Source organism: Coregonus lavaretus (genome assembly GCF_964263955.1).
Source record: "Coregonus lavaretus genome assembly, chromosome: 37".
Classification (NCBI taxonomy): Eukaryota; Metazoa; Chordata; class Actinopteri; order Salmoniformes; family Salmonidae; genus Coregonus; species Coregonus lavaretus.
In genome coordinates, this window is record NC_140024.1 from 14,638,144 (window position 1) to 14,662,718 (window position 24,575).

A 24,575-nucleotide genomic window follows, 5' to 3' on the forward strand; every position below is an offset into this window, starting at 1 on the left:
CTTCTTATCACCTCTTATGGAAAAAAGGTCACTGGTATATTACATGAATAGATTGAAGTATTAGCTACAAAATAATTATCTGAGCACTTAAAAATACTCTATACATTTGCCTATTGTAGACCCATATCTGGAGAAAAAAAGTTCAGAATCTCTCTTTCACACAAGTCTCATATAAAGAAGGTTCGTTTACTTAAAGGCGCACCGTGGAGTCTTTACAGCTCCAGTCTATAGCATGTTGTTTTTATTAAAGAGTCGTTTAAGGAATTGCTTTCACACTTACCATTTACCAAGGTGTTTAATTCTCTCGTAAATACCACAACCACCACTTCTTCAATATAACATCTTATTCTGATGCCGTTTTGTATTAGCATATTGATTATAATATCTTTTTTTAAATGTAAGTCAGTGTGTTTAAACTGGGTCTATCTATTCAATACAGATAAAATGTCAATTTCAATGCGTTTCCTTTTGACTTATAACGAGAGACATTGTGATAAGTAGTTTCCCTCCCCAACATGGATGGCTGGGGTTGTTTATGTAAATTAAGCTAGATTTTAATTCTATCTGGAGGACGGCCCTGTTCTCTACCCAATAAAAATGGACCGCGGCTGACACCTGGTTATAAACACAGGAAGGATTCCAAAGTCCTAATCAGAAATCAGTAGAAAAAACGAAGACGCATCTGCAACAGACACACGGAGGCAGGCGCGATGACTTCCAGTAAAATCGAACTCCCTGGTGAAGTGAAGACCGACGCTGATGCCGCTGCGCTCATGGCATCTCTCCAGATGATGCCCTCGCCGGTGCCCAACGCGGAGATCAAGTACACCAAGGTCTGTGAAACAACATAACATTTTACTCCGAGTCACATTTATGTTCAATGTATCATATCTCTTCTCTTATGCAGAATATTTTTTTTCCCCGAATGGTATTTGTCTGTAGATGATAGATAGCGCACAATTTTAAATGTGTGGAACTGTCCAATTTAGCCAATGTCTTTGCGCACAGTACAGGTGATTGAGTCAGGTTTAAAATGTTCATTCAAGTTCCGGATTTGCCGTCGTAAAATTGGTTTAAGATCTTTGCTCACATTCATTGCTCAACTCATAGAATACAAATCATCAACATGTGGCATACAGTCTGTGTGAAACCTTTCTAAAAGTTATCACATACGGCCACATCGAGTGTCATTTCCAAGATATGTTTGAATGATTAACAGTGTTGCCAACATAATTATATTGCACAGGTGGTTTTTATTTCACTTTTATATTCACCGTGACTCAAATAGTCTGTATGTCATCTGCAGTGGGTACAATGAATAGTATTTATCACTGGTGACAGCAGTCATTTAGTAAAGGTCAGCATTCTTTCAGATAGAATGTTGTCGTTACGCAATTCTGTCCAGATAGAATAAACGTCCCTTAACCTGCCGTTATGTGATTGATAATAATCGCATGTTATTAACCAGTTATTGATTAGAAACATGATTCCTAGGTATCTTATATCACTTGCATAAAATTAGAAAAAATACGTTGTTGCTGTGATTTCAAAAGACGATTACATTGAAAATGTTCACTTTGGAAGATAATTTTGTTGTTGTAAAAATCCATGGTTTGGTCTGATATACATTTGATAGCCATATTATCATATTTGATCTTAAGTGTGTTTTTTTCGTTTCAAAATATGTATTTAAACTAATTGTATTCAACCATATCAAAGCTTGAGCGTAAAATGAGGAGGGTCTTGGTTTCTTTGCGGCATAAGAAGCAATTTAACTGGTTTCAGAACCCCTTAAGCATGCTGTAAATTCTATTAATTTCACTGTGATTCAGAATAAATTATTAGATTCACAGAATTAATTGCAAAGTGTTTGTGCTCTAGTCCATTATTGTCCTTAGAAGACTGCGTGACCCTTCTGACCTCATGCAAAATTACGCAAGAACACTCTATGAAATGTGAAGAGTCTAATATTTCCTACATATTTTATTTTTATGTGTAGGCTATAGCCTAGCAACTGTCTTTGAAGGGTATTTTAATAGATTTTTGTGCATTACACTTGTGGTTGGTTATTATGGGTGCCATGGGCGTTTAATTAGGCCTACACAGCAATAGACTGATTATATCAGGAATCAGACTCCAAGGGCTTCCTCTGAAAGTGTCATGTTTTTGGTCATTTTGGTTTACACATTTTAATTTGGACAATTACATTAATGAGAATAATATAGGCCCAGTGATGTCAGTATAGGCCCAGTGATGTCAGTTTAGGCCCAGTGATGTCAGTTTAGGCCCAGTGATGTCAGTATAGGCCCAGTGATGTCAGTATAGGCCCAGTGATGTCAGTATAGGCCCAGTGATGTCAGTTTAGGCCCAGTGATGTCAGTTTAGGCCCAGTGATGTCAGTATAGGCCCAGTGATGTCAGTATAGGCCCAGTGATGTCAGTTTAGGCCCAGTGATGTCAGTATAGGCCCAGTGATGTCAGTATAGGCCCAGTGATGTCAGTATAGGCCCAGTATAGGATATTTCTCAACTCCCCTTTACTCAATGCTGATATACGTTTAATCAAATCAGTAGGACCTGACTACTAGTCACCATCCAAACATGTATAATATGTGGCTGTTTGTCTGTTTGCTGTAGCATGGTTCCTTCTGCAGTTTGACATCCAATGCTTTTATTGCCATGAGTGAGAGTAAAGGGCACGTCTTATTGAGGAGAGCTCCATAACAGCACAATATGTAAGTACAGTGTTGTAATCAGTGTTAGCCGCACACCTCGTTGTTGTAAGTGCAAAGGGCACTTCACTGAGGGAACAAGCAACTTACAGTGGTCTACTCGCCATAAGAGGAGAGCTGGTTTTGCATGCCTGCCTTATGTGCACAGTCATGCTATCAGCTCTCCTTCCCTCTCTCCCGCTCACTCTACCTCCCTCATGCTTAGTATTATTTAAAAGAATGCACGCAAAGGGTTGAGTGTATAGGACAAACTTTAGGGAGCACAGGCCTTGGTGAATTAACCCCCAGGAATTTGAATCATCCAGTCCCTGTTGGTTTGGTGGACATGGGGGGCAGGAGAACTCTGATTTATGGGCACCCCTGACGCAGGCTCTCCTCTCCTCACACCCTGTTCATGTTCTATCCACCCCACCACCTGCCTGCCAGGGGGAGAATGAACACTGTGAGCAGAGTCTATAGCTAGGAGAGAGCTGGCCTTCAGGACTGTGGACACATGCTCTCTGTGTAGCCCTACACACTCTTCCACTCCTTGTAGGCTAGTTGTGTGATGTGCCTCTGCCTTTTACAGCCAGACGTCCAGTAGAGAGTTGAGAATGAACATGCTTGTAACGCTGGTCCTTACACTCCGGTTTAGAATAGTTTCCTTGGTCTCACATGAGTTTGAGCCTGTTGATGTTTTTTCTACTTACTGTAAAACATGATAATTGATAAGTGAATATGAATACAGTTTGAGATAGTCACCATGTACATGCATTTTTTTCAGTCAACAGTATGTTTTGCACATGAAGGTTACCAATAGTGTGTCCCTGAAGATATGCCCATAGTATGTTTAGTACCAACAGTGACTGTAGAGAGGTGTGAGCTAGAGAGGTGTTATCGCCATAGACGCTTTGCCCCATGTCCCTTTCACTGAGCCATGAACTGTTTGCCCTCAAAGAGACATTTGTGTGAATGTGTCAGTTAAGCTATCTCCCTCCCTGCGTGGGATTGTGCAGATCAGTGAGACTTTGGAAGGTCTGCTCAGGTCTCCCTTAGCTTTGTTATAAAAAAATCTCACTTTTTCACACCCCCGTTCTCCTGTAGCTACAGCCGTAAAAAGAGGGTGCTTGGGTCTCGGTTCCTCCATCCACCCTACCCCCACTTCACCATAGCTTGTGGCCTGAAACCAGCTGGGTAGTAAGCTAGTGTAAAAACATAGCTTTTGAATGGTCACAGGAGAGTCGGCTTGAGAGCTCTCCGTCTGTGAGGTAGTCCGCAGGGCTGATAGCACCACGAAGGAAGCCATAAATTAGCCTACCCTGATGGGCATTTATTGATGATTTTAGCTTTTTGCAGAGCGGGGAGAGAGAGGAGAAGGAGAAACTGTGTGGTGTATAGCTAATGAATGGAGACAGAGCCAGCGTTCTCAGGGTTTTAGTGGGTGATTTCTCTGGCCAGGGTGGCTTCTCACACCGTTCAATGATTAGGAGTCGTTAAACCAGACACCTAGAAGAATAAATCTTTAGAGATGGAGGGAAGGAGCATTTCTGGCACATTCTCCTTCAAGTTGTTGAGAGAGACACCTGGAAATGCAAAGTTGAGTTCACAAAATGTGTTTGAATTGATACTTAGTGTGTATGACACTGAATAATGTTTGAGCGGCCAAGGTATATAATTTTTTTTATCTAATTGTTTACCAGGGATTCCTCATTGTCAGTAGGACAGAAGTAACTGAAGTTAATGGTAAACTGGAGTCACTGTAGCACGGTTGTAGTTTAGTGTACTGATACAGATGTAGGATTTGAGCCAGTTTGCTACAGCAGGAAAATAATCCTGCAGCAACAGGACATGTGAATTATTATGTGGATTATAATTCATGGACATTTTTGTAGGGGTTGGTATATTTTTCGTAAGGGAAAATCAAGTCTGAAATTTCAAAATGGATATTACAAACTTCAGAAGCCTTTCTAAACCTCAAATACACCACAAGTTTTACATTTCCTGCATTGAAGTTCTCCTGGAACAGGGTGCTCAAATTAATATCCTACACCTGTAAACATACATAGACTGTGGGGAATGAGGACTTTAAATCAGTGAATCCTGACACAGGAATTTGGGCCGTAATCCAAATAGGGTTTAATTTTCAACTGTGTCAAATGCAGTGAAAACAGGAAGAGCTATGCGTATGCAACCTTCACAATGTTCAAACATACCAGACTTTAACTAGACGCAGTTGCCTTGCTCATTATATAGCTTCCCAATGTAAATAATGGCTTTTATTTTCCAGATTGACTTACGCTAACTGTTGTTGTTGTTTTTCATTGTGCAATTGCTGCCACTTTTGGCCCTAATAGGAACATATAACCTGTCTATTGAAGCGAGGAAGGGTTTTGTAAACTAATCTGTGAGGAGAAGTCCAGTCAGTCAATCAGTGTGGATGAATGAAAGAGGCCCCATCAATCCGTCACTGATTGAGATAGTACAGATGAAGGCTGGGGCTCCCCAATGCTAGGTGCTGTCCACTGGGGTGTAAATTATGGGCCTGTCTCACAGTGTGGGTCAGTGCCCTGCCTTGCCAGAGCCTGACCTGCACTTCTGGAGTTTTCCACTTCAAAACCGCCATCTTACTGCGATGAACATCAAACAAACCCCAAGGTAGAGGATACTGGGAGCCTGAATGATTTATCACAACTAGCACAGCGAGCGTTCTCTATTTCTTCTTCTCTCTCTCCCATTCCCTCTTTTTCTCGTTTCACACTCTCCCCCCTTCTTTCTCTCAGACGCACGGTCACAAACTCAGTTATACACATCCCTGGTTGTGACAGGGTGAGCTTGCGCTACCATGAATGTCCGTCGGTGTGAAATGGCTGTTTGTGCAGTGAGTGTAAATTATCGTCTGAGCAGAGGCGTCAACATCGCATCGCCTGTCTCTTAATCACTCTTTAAGGAAGACCGGTGACAGGGAGGTTATCCCATTAACTTCTATACCTTAAGTCTTCAGGCCGGTTGACATGGAACGTGTAAATCCTTATGGTGTCATTGTGAAAAACTGCTGGCTCTATAAATCCTCTGATATCCATAAAAAAACTATCCTCTCTAGAGAGTCTTAGATACACAGAGAGCAGAAGTCTGCCAGACATTAAGTCACAGTCACCAAGGCCCAAGTCACCCCTTATCACTAGTGGATCACTTTAAAATGTAGTTATATTCTACCCAGATTACATTTATTTGTGTTATTTCTCCCACTGACAGAATGTAGTGTAAACATAGACTATTAGATTATTACACCAATGTAATCATTTAATCATTTGAACCCTTAGAAAAGTATGGTTAAGTCTTTCAGTCTTAAAGGCTTATGTCTGTATGAAAATCTGGGATTTGATATCCATAATATTATTTTATGAAATTAGGCTATTTCTTTACGCATATATTTATTTAATTAGGATAAATGTTATGTTTGAAATCTGCACAGATGATACAGCTGATTGAAAGACAAACTCAGTGTACCTCAGTGAAAGCGTCAATCTCAGACTCTGTAGACATTGGCACCACATGGTGGCTTAGAAGAGGCTGTGCTGCCCAACTCCAACTCCCGCATGTTTCATCCATTTGAACAAATGACAATTCATATTCAAACACAGTTTCTTATTGAATTTCTGTTTCTCGCGTTAAGGAGTGAGGGGGAACAGATTCAACTTTCTCACCACACACACAGTCAAGACAAAGATGTTTGCCAGTCGGTGACAGCGGGGTCGTCCCCTCAACACCCAGGAGAGCAGGGTGGCATTGTCTCCGGGTGTGTGAATGGAAAACATGAAGGTTCTATGGTGTCAGGTGGACTGGGGAAAAAACACCAACTGGGCTCCAGTTTCACATGCTCTCCCCTCGCTTGTAACAGTAGTAATTATAAATGTCTTGAAACAGATCCAGAAAACAGAATGGAAATAGAGGTCCTGTGATAGGAAAGGATATGAAACTTCCTGTGCAGACAAGAGCTGCAGGTGCCCTGATCGGGATCCGTCTGGCTGTGGAATCTTGGCCTGTTGTGTATAAACATATATGTATGTTTTTTACTCTCTCCTGCCTCCCGAAAATGGAGGAGAAATGAGTGCCATTAAATATTCCTTAAGCGTGTGAGCCATGAGAATACGCTAGAGGCCAAACAGATGTTGTGCTGGCTGCAGTGAGTACTTTGGCATCCCCTGCCTGCCCTCACTCCCTAGTGCAGTTGTGGAGCAGCCTCCAGAGAGAGCACAGTGGCAGATGAGAAATGGATCAGCAGGACTGCTCCTTGAATTCACTGAATGGATGGAACATTACTCTTTAGTTTCTCAATGTCTGCTGATTGCACATTTATTCCCAGGGGACTCCCCTATATTTCTACCTTTTGCTCGGTCAAGATGATAACCACCTAGTCCCATTGCATTGAGAGCATGTCGTACATAAGCAGAGTGTATTTTGATAGTGACATTTTGAATCCTTTATAGTGAACAATAGAGCCACACTAATGTGATCAGAAACGTGTATTCTGTAGCCTTATGCTCATCGTTGGCTTCAGGCATGTTTCATCATTTCATCAGCCAAACAGACAAGTACTGTCAGCACTGTGAGATTGACAGTTTTAACAGAAAAACATTGGGGGTTGCTAAATGTTTGCAGCTGTCCTGTGGCCCATGCATAAAGTGATGACCTATCTGAAGATTGTCCAGTTCCCATCCACGCCAGGCAGCTCTCTCTCTCTGTGTTGTAGGAGGATCAGATGTCACGGCTGCACCGGGAGCACAAACTCTGCCAACTTTCTGTAATACCAAAATGGCCTGCGTGTTTACCAAATAATAAGAAACCACACAGCTTGAAGCATTTCCTCGTGAACACAAATCGATTGGTTTCATTCAGTGTCAAGGTTCTATGCATTTTTAGCAGTTGTCTGTATGTTGGTGTACTGTGAGCAGTCTGGGTCCCACCACTTGTTTTCTTTCCTAGTTGCACAATAAACACAACATATAACTTTCTCATGTCAGTTATCATCTTAAAACAGGCTTTGGGACTGACATACCAGTTTTTTTTCTTCATTTTGCTAGACATTATTGGGTTAAGACATGGTCAGTTTATTTATAATGGCTTATTATCAAAGGCAGTGAGTACTTATATGGAGATAATGATTTCTATACAAATGAAACCGCCATGTGTGGTGAGAGCAAGGACACCACGGGGGGATGGGAAAACCAAAAAGAAAACACATCATTTCAAAATGTGCACTTTTGCACTTGAGTTTCCATCCTTGTTTTCCCCCCTTTGTTTCTAAATGAACCTAAAAGCAATTTTAAGAAACCTTGAGAGTTGATTTAATGTGCAGCCTTGTCGTGTTAATCAACTCTCTGAATGGGACGAGACAAAAGTCTAACAGCCCCCTGAGCCCTAGAGGGCCGAGCCAAACGGTGGCTGATGGTTGTCCTTTTCTAGCCATGATTTAGATGGCGGCCTGGTCCACTGTTCCCCTGTTTTATCCCCTCTCCTTCGGCGGTGCCTTGTGAGAGGGGTTACGCCGTGCATAAAGCTACCCACCGACTGCATTCTTGCTCAGACTGTCGGGGCTGTCAGGGGGCTCCCTTGATTTAGGGCGTTCCACTACAGTGGCCCCTATAAATTTAAAAACTAATTCCGTGCTCTATAGGGCTTTCTGTTTTTGTAGCAGGCCCTCAGCTCCTCGTCGTCACTGACACTTTTATGAAGTGCTCTTAATGAGAGTCAGATTAAAGGTGGCCCCCGATGGAAGGCGCCTGAGAACACTCGGCTTGGATGGGCTGGGAGAGAGCCCACTGAGAAGGCTGGGCTGTGGCTGGGAGAGAGCCCACTGGGGGCCTGTGTCGATTCTGCTGTCTGAAATGGCTGTGGGCCCACTTTGTGTGTTGTGCTGTGATGTGTTGGATGAGGACCCTCAGTGGACCTGTTTCTATCTGTTGTCTGTGTGGGGAAGCGTTCAGGGCAGGCTAATACAGATCAATGAAGTGGTATACAAGGCTGTATGGTATGGCCCGCAGAGTGGTACAGGCAGATACCGAACACCTAAAACACTCAAACATGAGTTATTCATGTGCAAGGTTCTTCTTGTAAAGCAGCCAACTGCAGGAGAGAGTGTGTGGGAGGGAGTGGGGGTGATGTCTGTGTGCTGAGTCTTGAATCGTTTCCAAGTGCGCTGGCATTTTATACCTGCCCTAAAGTAAACACTCCTCACAGTTTACAGCCAATTAAATTGTACTTAAGCCTCTAAGTTTACGTTGGTAAACATGTTGGAGCGCTAGAGAGGCCTAGGCCAGCAGGACACTTGAACCCTGCTTTCAGTTCTGCTCTCAGTGAATCTTTTCTCCCTCTCAAATAAAAGAATGGTAAGAGCACATGTGTATACAGGAGGATTTAAGCCAGCAGATGTTTTCTTAACACCCCATCTATCAGACAGACTGACATCAATTAAAAACAGTGTCTGAGGAGTCGCTGTGATAGACCCAAACATGTCAATAAGCCAACAGGACTGAGACATCTTCTATTTACCCTAGTTTTACATAAGACATCCGTCACATTTGTATGATGAAACCACACCTTGCATCTTGGGTCAGTTTGTAAGGGGGCTTAAAAAAAAAAAAAGCTCAGATGACTCTGTTATTAAACACATTCACTCAGGCCAATTCCTTGAGATATGTCCCATTTCAGTTATTTGTCTAAACATTTATTTTTCTTTGGGTCTTTATCGAGCTTGAAAAGAGTCAGTTTGGAATCCCAGGTGGTTGTTTAACGGACGGCTTGCTTTAACGTATCACAGAAACCAAGTGTGGCCTGTGTTTTATGATCTCATAAACGAGCAGCGGTGTTGTGAAACGTGTGTCTCTCTCTATCTCTCTGTGTGTGTGTGTATATATGTGTATGTGTGGGTGTGTGCGTGTATGCGTGTGTGTGAGAGAGTGAGGGGGTGTCTGATAGGGATTTATCTCTCCCCCACCTCTTTGTCTGGATGTTGGAGTACTCCCCAGAGAGCCATGCCGGGCAGGCAGGAATCTCTGTCCACATTTCCACAGATTCTTCCCCCTCCCTCTCTCCCTCCCTCTCTCTCTCCCTCCCTCTCTCCCTCCCTCCCTCTCTCCCTCCTTTACACAATAACTGAGAGGCACTGGTAGGAGCCAGGCTCCACTCACACTAGACTGTTTTTTCAGGAACTACCATTAGTTAGATTATTGGTTTATTTGCACCACGGTAACATGTGATAAAACAAATCATTTTTATTAAATAATAAAACACACAATGCCAATGATCCACTTTGGACATCAACCTTGCAATTATGCTCCCTCTCAAACAGATCCCAATAATCTAATCATAAAACACATAATGGTTTTTAACAGCACATTTCTTATTTGATCAGGTAAATACTTCTGTCTTGATTGAGCATTTGTGTGTTGAGGAAACTGCACATGTAAAATGTTATACCAGGGCCCCTGTGCCTCTTTAAAGCAGGAATGGCTGAATGGGCTCTGAAGAGAAACAGAGCTGCTCCTAGAACCAGACTTCCCCTCTCACATGGGCCTCTCCATCCTGTGTACTGAATGCTGCATCTTTTCTCCCTGCAGATTTTCATCAACAATGAGTGGCAAGACTCTGTGAGCGGAAAGACCTTCCCAGTCTATAACCCCGCCAACGGAGAGCAGATCTGTGAGGTCCAAGAAGCAGAGAAGGTAGTGTAGAAAATAAAAACAAATCTGTAGTTCCCCATTTCTTATATTTTCAGAAATGAAAACACGCTTATTTTCCCTTGGAGTGTTTGAGGATTAGATGTTTGTTAGACAGAGCTGCGCTTGGGTTTTCCACAACTGTTTCCTACCACCTCTGCGCTGGCATCGTCTCCTTCATGCATTGTCCATGTGTGAGTTATGTGTCCAAAAAATAAGGAAAGCAAACGGGGAGTGGAGTTTAGTCTAATGTGGTTTGGTTCTCTGGCTCGGCTGTTCCTTCTCTCCTTCCCTAAATCAGCACCTCTGTGTGGAATAACTGAACAAGCCTTAAACATGCTAATGGAAGATCCATTAAGAATCATTCGGAATAGACAGACACATTTTATTTGTCTCAGTGGAGGTGGAGACATAACTGTTTACTGGATAAGGTTATTTCATTAAACTGTGTACTGGATACGGTTTCTCTCTTTCTCTATCTCAGGCTGATTCAATCATTAAACAGTTTTTCTTCTACAGGCTGATGTGGACAAGGCGGTGCAGGCGGCCCGGCTGGCCTTCACCCTGGGTTCAGTGTGGCGGAGGATGGACGCGTCAGAAAGGGGTAGACTGCTGGCTAAACTGGCTGACCTGGTGGAGAGGGACAGCGCCTATCTAGCAGTGAGTCTACCACAGTGCTCAAAGTCCAGATCCCGGACTTCTTCGTTTTAGCAACATGCTCAAAGAGACATACACTATATATACAAAAGTATGTGGACACCACTTCAAATTAGTGGATTCGGCTATTTCAGCCACACCCGTTGCTGACAGATGTATAAAATCGTGCAATCTCCATAGACAAACATTGGCAGTAGAATGGCCTTACTGAAGAGCTCAGTGACTTTCAACGTGGCACCGTCATAGGTGGCACCTTTCCAACAAGTCAGTTCGTCAACTTTCTGCCCTGCTAGAGCTGCCCTGGTCAACTGTAAGTGCTGTTATTGTGAAGTGGAAACGTCTAGGAGCAACAACGGCTCAGCCCGTGAAGTGGTAGGCCACACAAGCTCACAGAACGGGACCGACAGCACAAGAACTGTACGTCGGGAGCTTCATGAAATGGGTTTCCATGGCCAAGCAGCGCACACAAGCCTAAGATCACCATGCGCAATGCCAAGCGTCGGCTGGAGTGGTGTAAAGCTCTCCGCCATTGGACACTGGAGCAGTGGAAACACGTTCTCTGGAGTAATGAATCAAGCTTCACCATCTGGCAGTCCGACGGATTAATCTGGGTTTGGCGGATGCCAGGAGAACGCTACCTGACCCAATGCATAGTGGCAACTGTAAAGTTTGGTGGAGGAGGAATAATGGTCTGGGGCTGTTTTTCATGGTTCGGGCTATGCCCCTTGGTTCCAGTGAAGGGAAATCAACGCTACAGCATACAATGACATTCTAGACGATTCTCTGCTTCCAACCTTGTGGCAACAGTTTGGGGAAGGTCCTTTCCTGTTTCAGCATGACAATGCCACCGTGCACAAAGCGAGGTCCATTCAGAAATGGTTTGTCGAGATCGGTGTGGAAGAACTTGACTGGCCTGTACAGAGTCCTGACCTCAGCCCCATCGAACACCTTTGGGATGAAATGGAACGCCGACTGCGAGCCAGGCCTAATCGCCCAACATCAGTGCCGACCTCACTAATGCTCTTGTGGCTGAATGGAAGCAGGTCCCCACAGCAATGTTCCAACATCTAGTGTAAAGCCTTCCCAGAAGAGTGGAGGCTGTTATAGCAGCAAAGGGGGACCAACTCCATATAAATGCCCATGATTTTGGAATGAGATCTTCAACATGCAGCTGTCCACATACTTTTGGTCATGTAGTGTACCATGGAAGATCAGAGAAGGATCTTCATAGTACCAGTTCCCCTTAAAATATTAAGTTTGACTGTTTTTACTGTAGATAATAACAAGAATAAGTTGTATCTTTTAGGCGCCTTTCTAGACATCCTATGTCACTTTACATTAAAATAGATGTCTTCAATTTAAAGGACATGCATATGATTCCAATAATTTATGTAAAAAAACAGATTTCAAACAAAAGTATGGTGACAGAGAAATGTCAAAACAAGGGGACTGTTTTAAAAGATGCCGGAGAAAAGCACTACGTTTTGGCCCATGTGGTTATAATAGTGTTAAATCAACCTAATAACCCTAAGACTTAAAGGATGATTTATAACTTATAGGCACTGTAGCATGATGTTATTTTAGTATCATGTTTCACCCCGGAGATAATGTTAAGACACACTGTTTCTTGGAAGAAATAAAAAGACAAAGACTGTGTTTTAATATATATTTCCCCCCCCCCCCCCTCCTTTCTCTCCAGACTATAGAGTCCATGGACAGTGGGAAGCCTTTCCTGCCCACCCTGTTTGTGGACCTCCAGGGAACCATAAAGACGCTCAGATACTATGCTGGATACGCAGACAAAATCCATGGAACGTCCATTCCAATGGGTAAGTCCATTCCAACTCAGGCTTCCTAACACTGGGTTATGTAGCGAAACGCACATTGAATTCTTATAGTTCTCTCTTCAATTTCAACAAACTAAAACCCAGGCAGAATGTTACAGGTCAGAGGTATGTGGTGGATGCCAGTGCCAGGTGGAGGAGTCCTGTGAAGATTACTAGTTAGCTAGCAGCAGATAAGCGGAGCAGCAGGCTTCTCTTTGTGGGCCTGCAGGACAGGAGATGAGCTGTGTTGAGGGCACAGAGGTGATGTGAGGGTAAACATGGCTGCTCCCTGGCCAGTTATAAATCTGAACCTTAATGGTCGCCCTCCTGTTGAGACTGCCACCAGTGGAGCCCAGTGACAGGACTGAAGTGCAAGGGCCGCTGGCTGTTCTGGCTAATTTAGCCATTTGAAAGCACCGCGACGGGGAGTCTATTGGAATTAGGACAGCCACTCCCCAGCTTTGTCATAGAGCAGCCGTTAGCTGGGAGAGGGGTTGGGTGGGTTGGGGTGGTGTGGTGTTGGGGTAGTAGTTGGTTCTCAGGGATCCACCTGAGGACCAGATGGGGTCTGCTCACTGAGGGCATCAGGGAGTCTATATAAGTCATCCACACTCTTTTAACAGGCATGTTAAGTCATTGTTTAGAAACCAAGAAAACAGAGGACCTACGAAAGCAGTACTAGTACTGACAACCTCCTGAGACTAGCACTGTGGTCTGGTAAAATGTCGCTCTTCAAGCCCCTCCTGTGTTTCTTCACCAAACCCAGCCAGTCCTCAGCTTGTTCCGGGTTTGGCTTTAGCACTATTCCAATGTGCAGTAGTGTTACAGAGCAAACAAACAGAGCTGTTTCTGTGGCCTGGATGATGTTGAGTTGTTCTTATCTTGGCCACCAGGGAAGATGAAGCACTTGGCCAGTCCACCCTTTGGCCTTAGTTCCAGGTCCAAGCTCCTCCTCCTCCTCTTCTCTGGCTGCAATGTTTCATCAGCTGAAGCCTTAGCCATCCTGTTCTCATGAACATCACATAACTCTATTGTAATAAACACTGTTCAGTTTTCTTCCACTAAATAGCGATTGTTTTTACTACTGTTGTAGGGAACGAATAAACATGGCACACCTCAACAAGTATCTTCCTTTACTCTGGCAATGTAAAAGGAATGAAAATCTCCTTCCAATTTAACACCCACTGCTTTCTCCTGACTTTAAACAGAGTCACACGTATAATTGTGCTCAATGTACAGTAACAAAAGAATGGTGCTGTGTGATGTATTGTCAAGATGAATTGTGTTGGTCAAAAGCACAACAAGGACACCTGGTGTTTTGATGTGTCATCCGGTCACTGCTCTGCAAATGTCATATACATGCTCCTTTCCCCAAACCCAACTATAGCAGAGGATACTAACTTGTGTGTTCCTCTACAGATGGAGACTATCTTACGTTCACTAGACACGAGCCCATCGGAGTGTGTGGACAGATCATCCCTGTGAGTGTTCCAGTTTGTTTTCTATTCAGATGGTTAATCTCAGAGGACAAATGAAACAGTCCCTCTCCCACATCTGCAAAGCTTCCCACTCAATATGGAAAGAGAGGTGGATAGAAGGAAAGGTGTTGGGATGGTGGTGGTTGTGAGGTCTGGGACAGAGTCAGCCCCTTTGTTAAAACACATTGTGCAGGTTCCTGGAAGCCTCTGACGTGCTTATCAGTGAGTGTATATTTGGGTAAATCTGTTGGCAGGCCGAGAAAGAGACTGTTCCAGGTCAGTGTAAGCTCAGAGAGGGGAGGAGGGGGGAGGGGGAGAGAGAGAAAGAGAGAGAGAGAGAGGGGAGGAGGGGGAGGGGGAGGGGGAGGGAGAGAGCGAAAGAGAGCGAGGGGGGGGGGGGGGGGGGGGGGGGGGGCACTATGAAAGAGACAAGGGACAGGAGGACAGAAGTAAGAACACAGCATTGATTGTGCAAGAGCTTGAGGAAGCGTGTGTGGGTCTGTGCTGAGGCCTACTGGGGTTCAGTGTAAAGTAGAAATAACACTGGCCTGTGTAGTACCATGACGCGCTCTAAGTACTGCACATGTTTTGCAATTTCCTTGTTTTCTCAGAATGATGTGGGAAGAGAATAGATAGGGCGAGAGAACATTTCCTGTCATGACTATGTGAAAGTGAGAGTCTATGAGTGGGTAAACCACGGAATGTGTGGGAGAGCAGGGAGAGCAGGGAGAGCAGTGACAAGTTATTGGGTATGAGTGACCGCCCTTTGTCAAATGTCTGATGTCATGTGTGTTTCTGTGTGTTTCTGTGTGTGTGTTTCTGTGTGTGTGTTTTTGTGTGTGTGGGGGGTGTTTGTGTCTACAGTGGAACTTCCCCCTGATGATGACTGCGTGGAAGCTAGGTCCAGCACTGGCCTGTGGGAACACGGTGGTCCTGAAGCCTGCTGAGCAGACCCCCCTCACCTGCCTGTACATCGGATCTCTGGTCAAAGAGGTACAGTACATCACAATCACCACAGTAACCCAATCAGTCCTTAGAGCCTCTTTATCCACATCCTCCATGTCTTCTCTCTGTGTTCGGCCTCTCCCCTTCTCTGAGTCAGTGTGTCTCTCTTGCCCCTTGTCTTTTTGATGTTCTGTCCATTCTCTCTGGTCTACTGGTAGGGAGGTTGGGTTGGGTCCGGATTCCCCCACACTGCCTGTGGTTTTGCTTGGCTCTCCTGTCCTCTCCTCTAAAGCTTGTTTCCTCTCATATTGTTTTGACAGGCCGGGTTTCCACCGGGAGTCGTCAATATTTTGCCAGGATTCGGGCCAACGGCAGGAGCTGCGATCGCTTCACACATGGGCATAGACAAAGTGGCTTTCACAGGATCAACTGAGGTAATTTCCCTGAACAAAATGATTGACGGATAATCCACCGTCCATATTGCTTTCTTTAGTGACACAGTGACCAACATGTGCAGAGCAGCAGAGATGGAGGGCTGTGTAATTAGGGGATATTGGGTTCCTGTATTGAAGTCTAAATGACAAACAAATGGGGGCTTACATAAGCTGCCTGCCCTGTCATTACTCCTCACCACAGGGGGATCAGAGGTGAGCAGTCTGCTGCAGGACTTTAGTACACACACATCTACACTGTACACACACACACACACACACACACACACACACACACACACACACACACACACACACACACACACACACACACACACACACACACACACACACACACACTCACACTCTTATGTACACACACACACACACACACACACACACACACACACACACACACACACACACACATACATACATACATACACTGACATACAGAAGCACTCCTCCACCTTTCTCTGTTAACATCTCATGTCAGTATCACCCTGTCTCCTCTCTCTGTTGTAGACCAGTCACAGACAAACTGCTTCATAAGTCAGTGTAATGACAACCTACTGCTGTACCTTACAGACATTGAGTTGTCTATCAGGTCCCTAGGAAAAACAGCCGCCTTCATAGACAGTGGAAAAAAGTTGATGGAAAACTAGGAATGATCAAGGGCACACCATGTTAGGCAGTGAGAATTAGGAGATGTTGTGGTTGTAATGCATTCCTCTGCTTGTGTGATCAGTCAGAATGACAGCCAATTCCATTAATGTAGATCATTTTATAAACATCTGTTATTGCTAACTACAAATGTACCCCCTCAGTCAGTAAGAGCACATATAGTAATCTTAACATAATTATGAAGTGCCGTAAATCGATGGATTTTATATGTTTTGAAATGACCTGCGTATATATCACGTGTAAATGTCGTAACTGAAACAGGGGTTTGTAGTGTTTAGAGAAGCCCTAGAGTTTATAGTGTCTCTGCTTTGACTCTGGGGATTTGTTTGGAGAGAAAGGGAGGAGAGTGACTGTTTGTGTGGTATTCAGCACCCACCAACCCTGCTACGCATGTGCAGACATAATAGATTGCTATTGGTGATAAGGGGACAAACAGAAATGCTGTAACCAAAGCAAACGCTCAAAATATGGAGAAAAATATTTATTTAAATGTTGTGGTTGAATCAAATCCAGGCCTTTATTGAGAATGAAGGGGATTTGTTTATTATACTTTTTTTGATGTAAATGTTGCAACATCTCAGTCAAGCACTGTAAGGATGACAACGATCCAGATGTCCAAATCATCTGAACTGTTATTAATGATAACCTGAATGGAGTAATAAAGTTAATGAGAGTGAATAGGGTTTCTATTGATCCTTAGAGAGTCCATTCATGCAGCCTGAACTTAAATCATTGAATCATTTGATCAATGCTCCATTACCTAACCAATGAACATCCACAGGGCCTTCTCCGCCATCACTTCACATGCTATCAGGCAGCGTACTAGCCTTCCTCTTTTTTACCATCGGCGGTTACAGAACATTTCCCCAAAAAGCGGCCAGTTGTCTTTAACTGCTTTCTCTGTTGTTGTTTCCTGTGATCTGGAGTCAATTACAGAGTGGATGAAGCGCTGCTGTGAGAGAATGTAGATGCCCAGACAGTGAGTCACCTTGGGTCTCAGTCACACCGGGCGAGAGGGGACAGTGGACCCAGCATCCTCTGAGAGGCTGGAGGGGGTAGAGGGGTGGATGGGTAGAGGCTGGAGGGGTGGTGTGGTTTCAGGTGGTCATTGCGACAGCGGTGCCTCATTCTTGTACTCACACACACACAAAGCTGTGACTCTCCACAGTAGTGGCCAAAGTGGGAGCCAGCCCAGCGTGTTTCCTTTACACTTCAGTGAACGCACACTAACGTCATGTTAGTCAACACCCCTTGAGCCTCGCTATCAAAGACAGCGACAGCCAGGACAGCTTTAGAGAGTGTGCTGCCTGCCTGCCTGCCAGAGGAAGGTTTGTCCTGCTGTCCCTATCACACAGCTGCTCTACCACTCTAACCAGAACACTCAGCAGGCTGCCCTGCTCATGTCCTAACACAGAGTAACGCAGTTTGGCATTATTGGGAAAGGGAGACATTCCAGCGTTAAACATTGTTCGTGCGAAGAGATGAGGCATCGCTCTTTTCCACTGGGGGGGAGGGTGTTGGGGAGGGTCTCAGATTTGTTTTTTCCTCCTCCCTTGACTCCCTCTATCTTCTCCCAGCGCTGGTCTTCTCACTGTCTCCTGGAAAACTAAATAATATGTGTCAGTGACTCCTGGGTGGACAGGAAGTGTGCTTGTTAGTTTATGGTTATGAATACTGCTCGCTCACTTTCTCAGGCTTGTCTCTATGTAATGAGGGTATATCTCATCTCATAGTGTTGAGAAATAATGTTGGGGTCAATACAATACATCAGTATAATAAGAGCAGCTGGGCAGACTCAAATACTCGCAAGCGATTCATTTTCACTGAGAGCTCACGCCATGCATTACTAGAGAACCACAGTTTTTACACGTCTCCACTGTGTGAGTCTGGAGGGAGACGGGAAAGGGCTGTGGAATTCAGCAGTATTTGGATAATGGTGAGAGCAACACTTTTGATGAGGGGGAAATTGTGAACAGAGAAGTCGAAAGGAAAGCTCCTGCTGCTGTTTGATAAACACTCCCAACTCCTCAGATCATCCTCAGCATTCAGCGCTGCCAGCCAGGGCAGTGTAGGCCCACATCACACCAAACAGGCACCACTTTACCACTTTTCACAGTTAGGTAATTCAATGTGCCACAAGCCCAGGCTGCTGCTGCCACCACCACAACCTGTGGTTGCTTCTTCCTGAGCTTGATTAAACAAGAGATGCTGTTCACTGCTGAAACATCACTTTATTTTCCTGCTGAAGCCTCCCAGAACCTGTAATAGATATTTCGGCTGTGTGTTTGGCACACTCGTGTTTCAGCGGGCCCAGTGGTGCGTCCCCTGTTTTGGGCCTAACCAACCTGCTAAGCTATTTAATGGCTGCATCCCATTTAGTGATCTGGCCACAGGTCGTCCTGTGTCTGCTTGAGTAAACTAAACCCAAGCCCTGTTTCCTCCCCAGGTCGGCAAGCTGATCCAAGTAGCAGCTGGGAAGAGTAATTTGAAGAGAGTAACGCTGGAGCTAGGAGGAAAGAATCCCAACATTATTTTTGCAGACGCTGATTGTAAGTTTGATGACACTGTCTTATTAGTTCCTCCCGTTTACCCATAGGTGGTCCTCCAGATGGACGCAGGTGTTCCCCATGTGGGGTCGCCTGATTTGAAAATGGGGTCGCGAGAGAAACGCTGAAATAAAATATGCGCTAGATGTAAAAAACAGAGCCGTTTCTGTTTTTTTCCTACAAATGTGGCTCTATCTTTTGAACCTTTAAGCTTTCAAATATTATGGCCCCATCACTGTTTCCCTCTACAATGGCCACAAGCCATGCAGGTCTCATTAGAACAGAGTGGACAAGACCAGGCAATAAATCAGACTGGGGGAAAAGAACACCATCAATGATGATGTTTTTCTCTACACAGAAGATCATACAAAATGTGTGCCTGATGATCTTCTGAACTTCTCAATACCTTTCTGATGCATTTCAGTCATTTCAAACCATACTTCCTTTAGATTGAAATACTGTGAAAAGCACTGTCAGACTGTTTGTAATAGACTATCATAGCCCCAATTAAAAAAGTAAACATTGGCAGTTGATTACATCACTTTATTTTTACATGGTGGGGTCGCGTAAATGTTTTGATAACAAAATGGGGTCGCGGGCCAAAAAAGTTTGCGAACCCCTGCCTTACAGACATTGCCTTGATAGAGGGCTGAGGGGGGATTATTTACAATGTTTTGTCCAATAATTTAGTCTGACATGCAAAATGAGACAGTGGATGTGTCCACATGGAGTGAGAGCTCTGGCATCTTCAAAAGCTTCCGCTGGGCTTCACAGGGCTGTGAAAACCAATGGATGGATGGCTCTCATGTAAGCTCTAAGTGTCTCACAGAACTGGGGGTGCCGGGGCTTTCAAATGCTTTCAGCAGCCGCGAGAGGGGCTCCCCAAGGCCCGTAAATCAGGGGAATGGAACCTGCCCCGGCCGCCTGCATCAGCCGAGACCCATAAATCACTAGGCTCCGTTAACCCCTTGCGTGACACGGCAGGGGCCTGTCTCTCAGGTGTCAGATAGCAAATGCACAGCACAGAGAATAGCTGGACCGTGGTAGAAAACATTCTGACCATAATTGGAAAATACATTTTGTGCATGTGTAGTGTATGTGCATTAATGATATTCGTGTTTAATGAATGTAATTTATAAGAACCATATGGAATTTCAGCAACATTTTTCAATATGTTCTAATATACTACCACATACCGCTAAAATGAACTGTATACTGAGCCCCCCTCTTCCTCTTCTTCTTCTTCCTCAGTGGATCTTGCTGTGGAGCAGGCCCACCAGGGAGTGTTCTTCAATGCAGGCCAGTGCTGCACTGCAGGCTCTCGTATCTTCGTGGAAGAGCCCATCTATGAGGAGTTTGTGCGCAGGAGTGTGGAGAGGGCCAAGAGGAGGACAGTAGGAAGCCCCTTCGACCCCACCACAGAGCAGGGCCCACAGGTGAGGATGGAGGGCCATAGACCCTGCAAGGGAGGGAGGAGTCAAACAATACCCTCTATGTCAAAACATGTCAATTATCGAATCAATATGTGCATGACCAAATATAATGTATTTTATTTACTGTATTTTAAATATTCACTTTTTTCTCCTCTCCTCTCCTCTCCTCTCCTCTCCTCTCCTCTCCTCTCCTCTCCTCTCCTCTCCTCTCCTCTCCTCTCCTCTCCTCTCCTCTCCTCTCCTCTCCTCTCCTCTCCTCTCCTCTCCTCTCCTCTCCTCTCCTCTCCTCTCCTCTCCTCTCCTCTCCTCTCCTCTCCTCTCCTCTCCTCTCCTCTCCTCTCCTCTCCTCTCCTCTCCTCTCCTCTCCTCTCCTCTCCTCTCCTCTCCTCTCCTCTCCTCTCCTCTCCTCCCTCTCACTGTCTCGCTTACTCCAGATCAGCCAGGAGCAGCAGAGCCGTGTGCTGGAGTTTATTCAAAGTGGCATCAGTGAGGGAGCCAGGCTGGAGTGTGGAGGCAAAGCCCTGGGCCTGAAAGGATTCTTCATCGAGCCCACTGTCTTCTCCAATGTCAAGGATGACATGCGCATTGCAAAAGAGGAGGTACGATGATACACTGAATGACTGATACAAAGTGTGACTAAAACTCACAGTATGACTGGAACACAGTATGACTTCCCATGCCCTATGACTTTACGGAAGGTGGTTTCCAAATGAGTTAAAATGTCTACTAATGGCCTCGCCCCCCACATACTTAGTGGTGTGACTAAGCAAGGATGTCATCATGGAATGTTTCATCATGTCATCTTACACGTACTGCTGACTGTACACTCCAGATCTTTGGACCAGTTCAGCAGATCATGAAGTTCAAGACTATTGATGAGGTGATTGAGAGGGCCAACAACACAGAGTACGGACTGGTGGCAGCTGTGTTCACCAGCGATATCACCAAAGCCATGACCATCTCCACAGCCATGCAGGCTGGAACCGTCTGGTAAACCCTCTCATCATCATAGCTATCTATGTGTCCCTGGTTAACCCTATAGATCATATAAAAGGTTGACGCGTACTACTGTAGCTGTTTAAACGATAGCTCATACAGTATTCAACTACACTCCATTCAGCATGCTCTTAATTTAACCAGTCTTGACAGCATTACCATTCAACATTATACAATTATTAAACAAAGCAGAAGATTCAAAAGCTGATGTTTGATATATGTTTTGTGTATTTCTTAGGATAAACTGTTTCAATGCCCTGAGCACGCAGTGTCCATTTGGAGGATATAAAATGTCTGGTAACGGGCGTGAATTGTAAGTATTATTTTCTGGTTCCTAGCCCACTGTCTGAAAGTGCATGACTAAAGCCAAGCAAGTATTCATGTAAACTGTGTGCTTACAATAGAGAAAAGTTTGGTTGCAAAATATTCCCAAATGAAGCTTTGTACACAATAAGCTTGCTACAGTTCATTAGAAATGTGTTTAAACTGACATGGTGTGTGTGTGTTTGCAGGGGGGATTGTGGCCTGAAGGAATACTCAGAGGTGAAGACCATCACCATAAAGATCTCAGCCAAGAACTCCTAAGGCAGCCGGCCACACCACACGTAGTGGATGAGGACTTCCTCTGAGGCGCACCACTGACCCTCTGGCTGTCTGTCTGTAGTGGTAAAACACACTGATCATCCCAACTAGCCATGACCATGGGCAACTAACTCTATTGGCTGTGAAATCTCCCTGCCCCCTCCTCTCCCTCACCTCCCATGGGCAGTCCTCACATCAACATCAGCTGTCTCCATCAGCCTGGTGTCCACCGGCGGTCTCAAGTTCACACCAAACCACCCACCTCCACCTCTCCTCCACCTACTGCCCTCACCCACCTCCTCCACTAACCACACTAAAGCACTCGGAGAGACGATGGGAGAGGCTACTCTGTTCACGTCCCCCCCAAAACCCCCCTAACCCCCAGGAGTTGGACACTCACAGACTGAAGCACCGCACCTCCATCCCTGCTTTGCCCCATGTCAGCTAATCATTGTAGCGTGTTGGGAGGCAGTGTGGTCGTGTTGTGGGGTATCATTGTCAAACCTCATACTGTATGTTATTATGTATCATTGCGTTGATTTGCCAGGTAGCATTCATTGAAGCATATCAGCTCATTCCATGACCACTGAAGCTCTCAACCTCAGAAATGAATGGATGAGTCCATTGAAACTGTTAATTAAAATGTTTTATTGTTGATATCTAATTGTTCATGTTTTTATTTTAACTTTTACCACTTAACACTGTATGTCAGCGTATGACCAATGTAAACGTGAAAACAAAAATGGTTAACCTCTTAAAAGCATTTTAGTCATACCTGCTAAGAAGAGGAGTAATGTATTTTAATCATAATGTAAGTTTCTTATCGGTGTCCATTTATGTTCATGTTTATACAATTATGTACAATGAAATTATAAGATATAAAAAATGGACCATAGATTTTTTCAGTAAAACACTTTTTTTCTTTCATAAACCTGGCTCGGCTGTGTTTGTTTCAATGCCATGGGAAGTCATACTGTATATTGTGATATAGTGCAGTGTCACTTGCATCAAAGCTCAGTTTCCACATTCGTGTCCCAGCTATCTCTGCTCTGACATATTGCTCAGATATTTCATGAGGTCGCACAATTTACAGTTCCGTTCTGGCCAGAGATCTGAGGAGGGCAGACAGGGAGGGCCCCAAGTCTCGTTTCATATTTAACTATCAGCAGGACGAAGGCTGCTGTTGTAACTCATGGTGAAAAACAAGAGGAGTTTACTCTCTTAACGAGGCATCTGGTGCAAGCCTTTTGTAATGGCTGAGGAGGAAGACACTAAACTGCAACTGCAGTAACAGAGTTAACAGAGATGCTCTTCTGGTGATTATTACAATGTCTTGAATATTAGTGTTTATCTTAACATTCATACCATGAAAAACAATGGTATATTTCTACATTATGCAGGCCTGAGGATATAACACAAATAACAGGCCAATACATCTGGTAGGTCCCTCCATGCAGCTCCTGCACGGGAGCATTATAAACACTATGCTCTCTGGACATGTACACATATACATTTGCAAACAGATTTGCTATTTGATATGCCAAAGAACCAATGAAAATAAGAGATCTGGAGCCAAGGGACCAATGAAAGGGATTAAGAATCAGAGTATGTGTGAGAGGCCGCCTTGGAGGAGAGGAGTTGTGCAGATGTGAGCACCCTTCGCTGAAGCCTTCCCTTGGCAATTGTCTTTTGAAATGTCAGGGTGGATTTTCCCACAATCCCCCTGCCTGTCGGTGTCTGTAGTCATTCCAAAGGGATGATGAAAAAGTGATCATCTTATTACGGCACTCTGTTAGCTCAACAGGGAACATCAGAGTAGGGCAGGGACACACAGACATAACCTCCAGTTAAGGACATCAGCTTGGAAACAAACCACACACTGACAGGGACATTCAACCAGCTGTTCAGACAGCTCCTTATCTCTCAAGCACCACGTTTTGGACTCCTGTCATCCCTCACATAGTGGAGAAGCTATTCCTTTCATCATCATCAACAAAGTGCTCACATACCTAATCAATCCATTTTTGTCTCAGTGTTTGTCTCAGAGTCTTCTTCAGCATGACCCTCTTTTATTTCATTCCTCCTGAAAGGTTGTTTGTTGTTTTCAGCCCTCTACTGTACCATGGCATGCTTTAGCTTTAGTGAGATGGATTGCGGCACTGTGTGCGTAATGAACACTCACGAAGGAGGAGGGAGGACTGTATGCGTAGAGCTAAGAGATTGCAGGAAAGGTCTGATCCTTCTCACTAGAATGTTGTGCAACAGTTTCTATACAAGCGTTTCACTCCAGCAGAGTATGAGCCAAAGCTCAGTGAACAATCACTTCTCCAAAGCCTCATCATGTTTCCCTCTCCAAATGAAATGGGTACAAGTTCATGTGAACACACTGAATATGACTGATATGCATGGGAAAGTTGTTTGGTACAGGTAGTGCTAATTACATAAAAACTCTGCAGTAGGGTGACATCTTTTCCGCAGGCATATTGAAGATAGATATATCCCATGTGGATTTCTTTTGTGTGCACAGTAAAAACATACCAAAACATCAAAATAGAAGCCACAACGCCCCAAAA

The 24,575-nt window shown here is 44.5% G+C and overlaps 1 protein-coding gene across 1 annotated transcript; it reads left to right on the forward strand.

Annotated features, from left to right (window-relative positions):
• The first annotated feature begins 653 nt into the window (after positions 1–653).
• LOC311111687 (retinal dehydrogenase 2-like) lies at positions 654–22,930 on the forward strand. The gene is made up of 13 exons (XM_084154480.1): positions 654–833; positions 10,326–10,430; positions 10,944–11,084; positions 12,781–12,910; positions 14,327–14,388; positions 15,250–15,378; positions 15,651–15,764; positions 18,892–18,994; positions 20,243–20,427; positions 20,859–21,023; positions 21,257–21,414; positions 21,659–21,733; positions 21,933–22,930. The coding sequence occupies exons 1-13, from the start codon at positions 711–713 to the stop codon at positions 22,003–22,005; spliced, it is 1,563 nt and encodes a 520-aa protein (XP_084010606.1). The 5' UTR covers positions 654–710; the 3' UTR covers positions 22,006–22,930.
• The last annotated feature ends 1,645 nt before the right edge of the window (positions 22,931–24,575 follow it).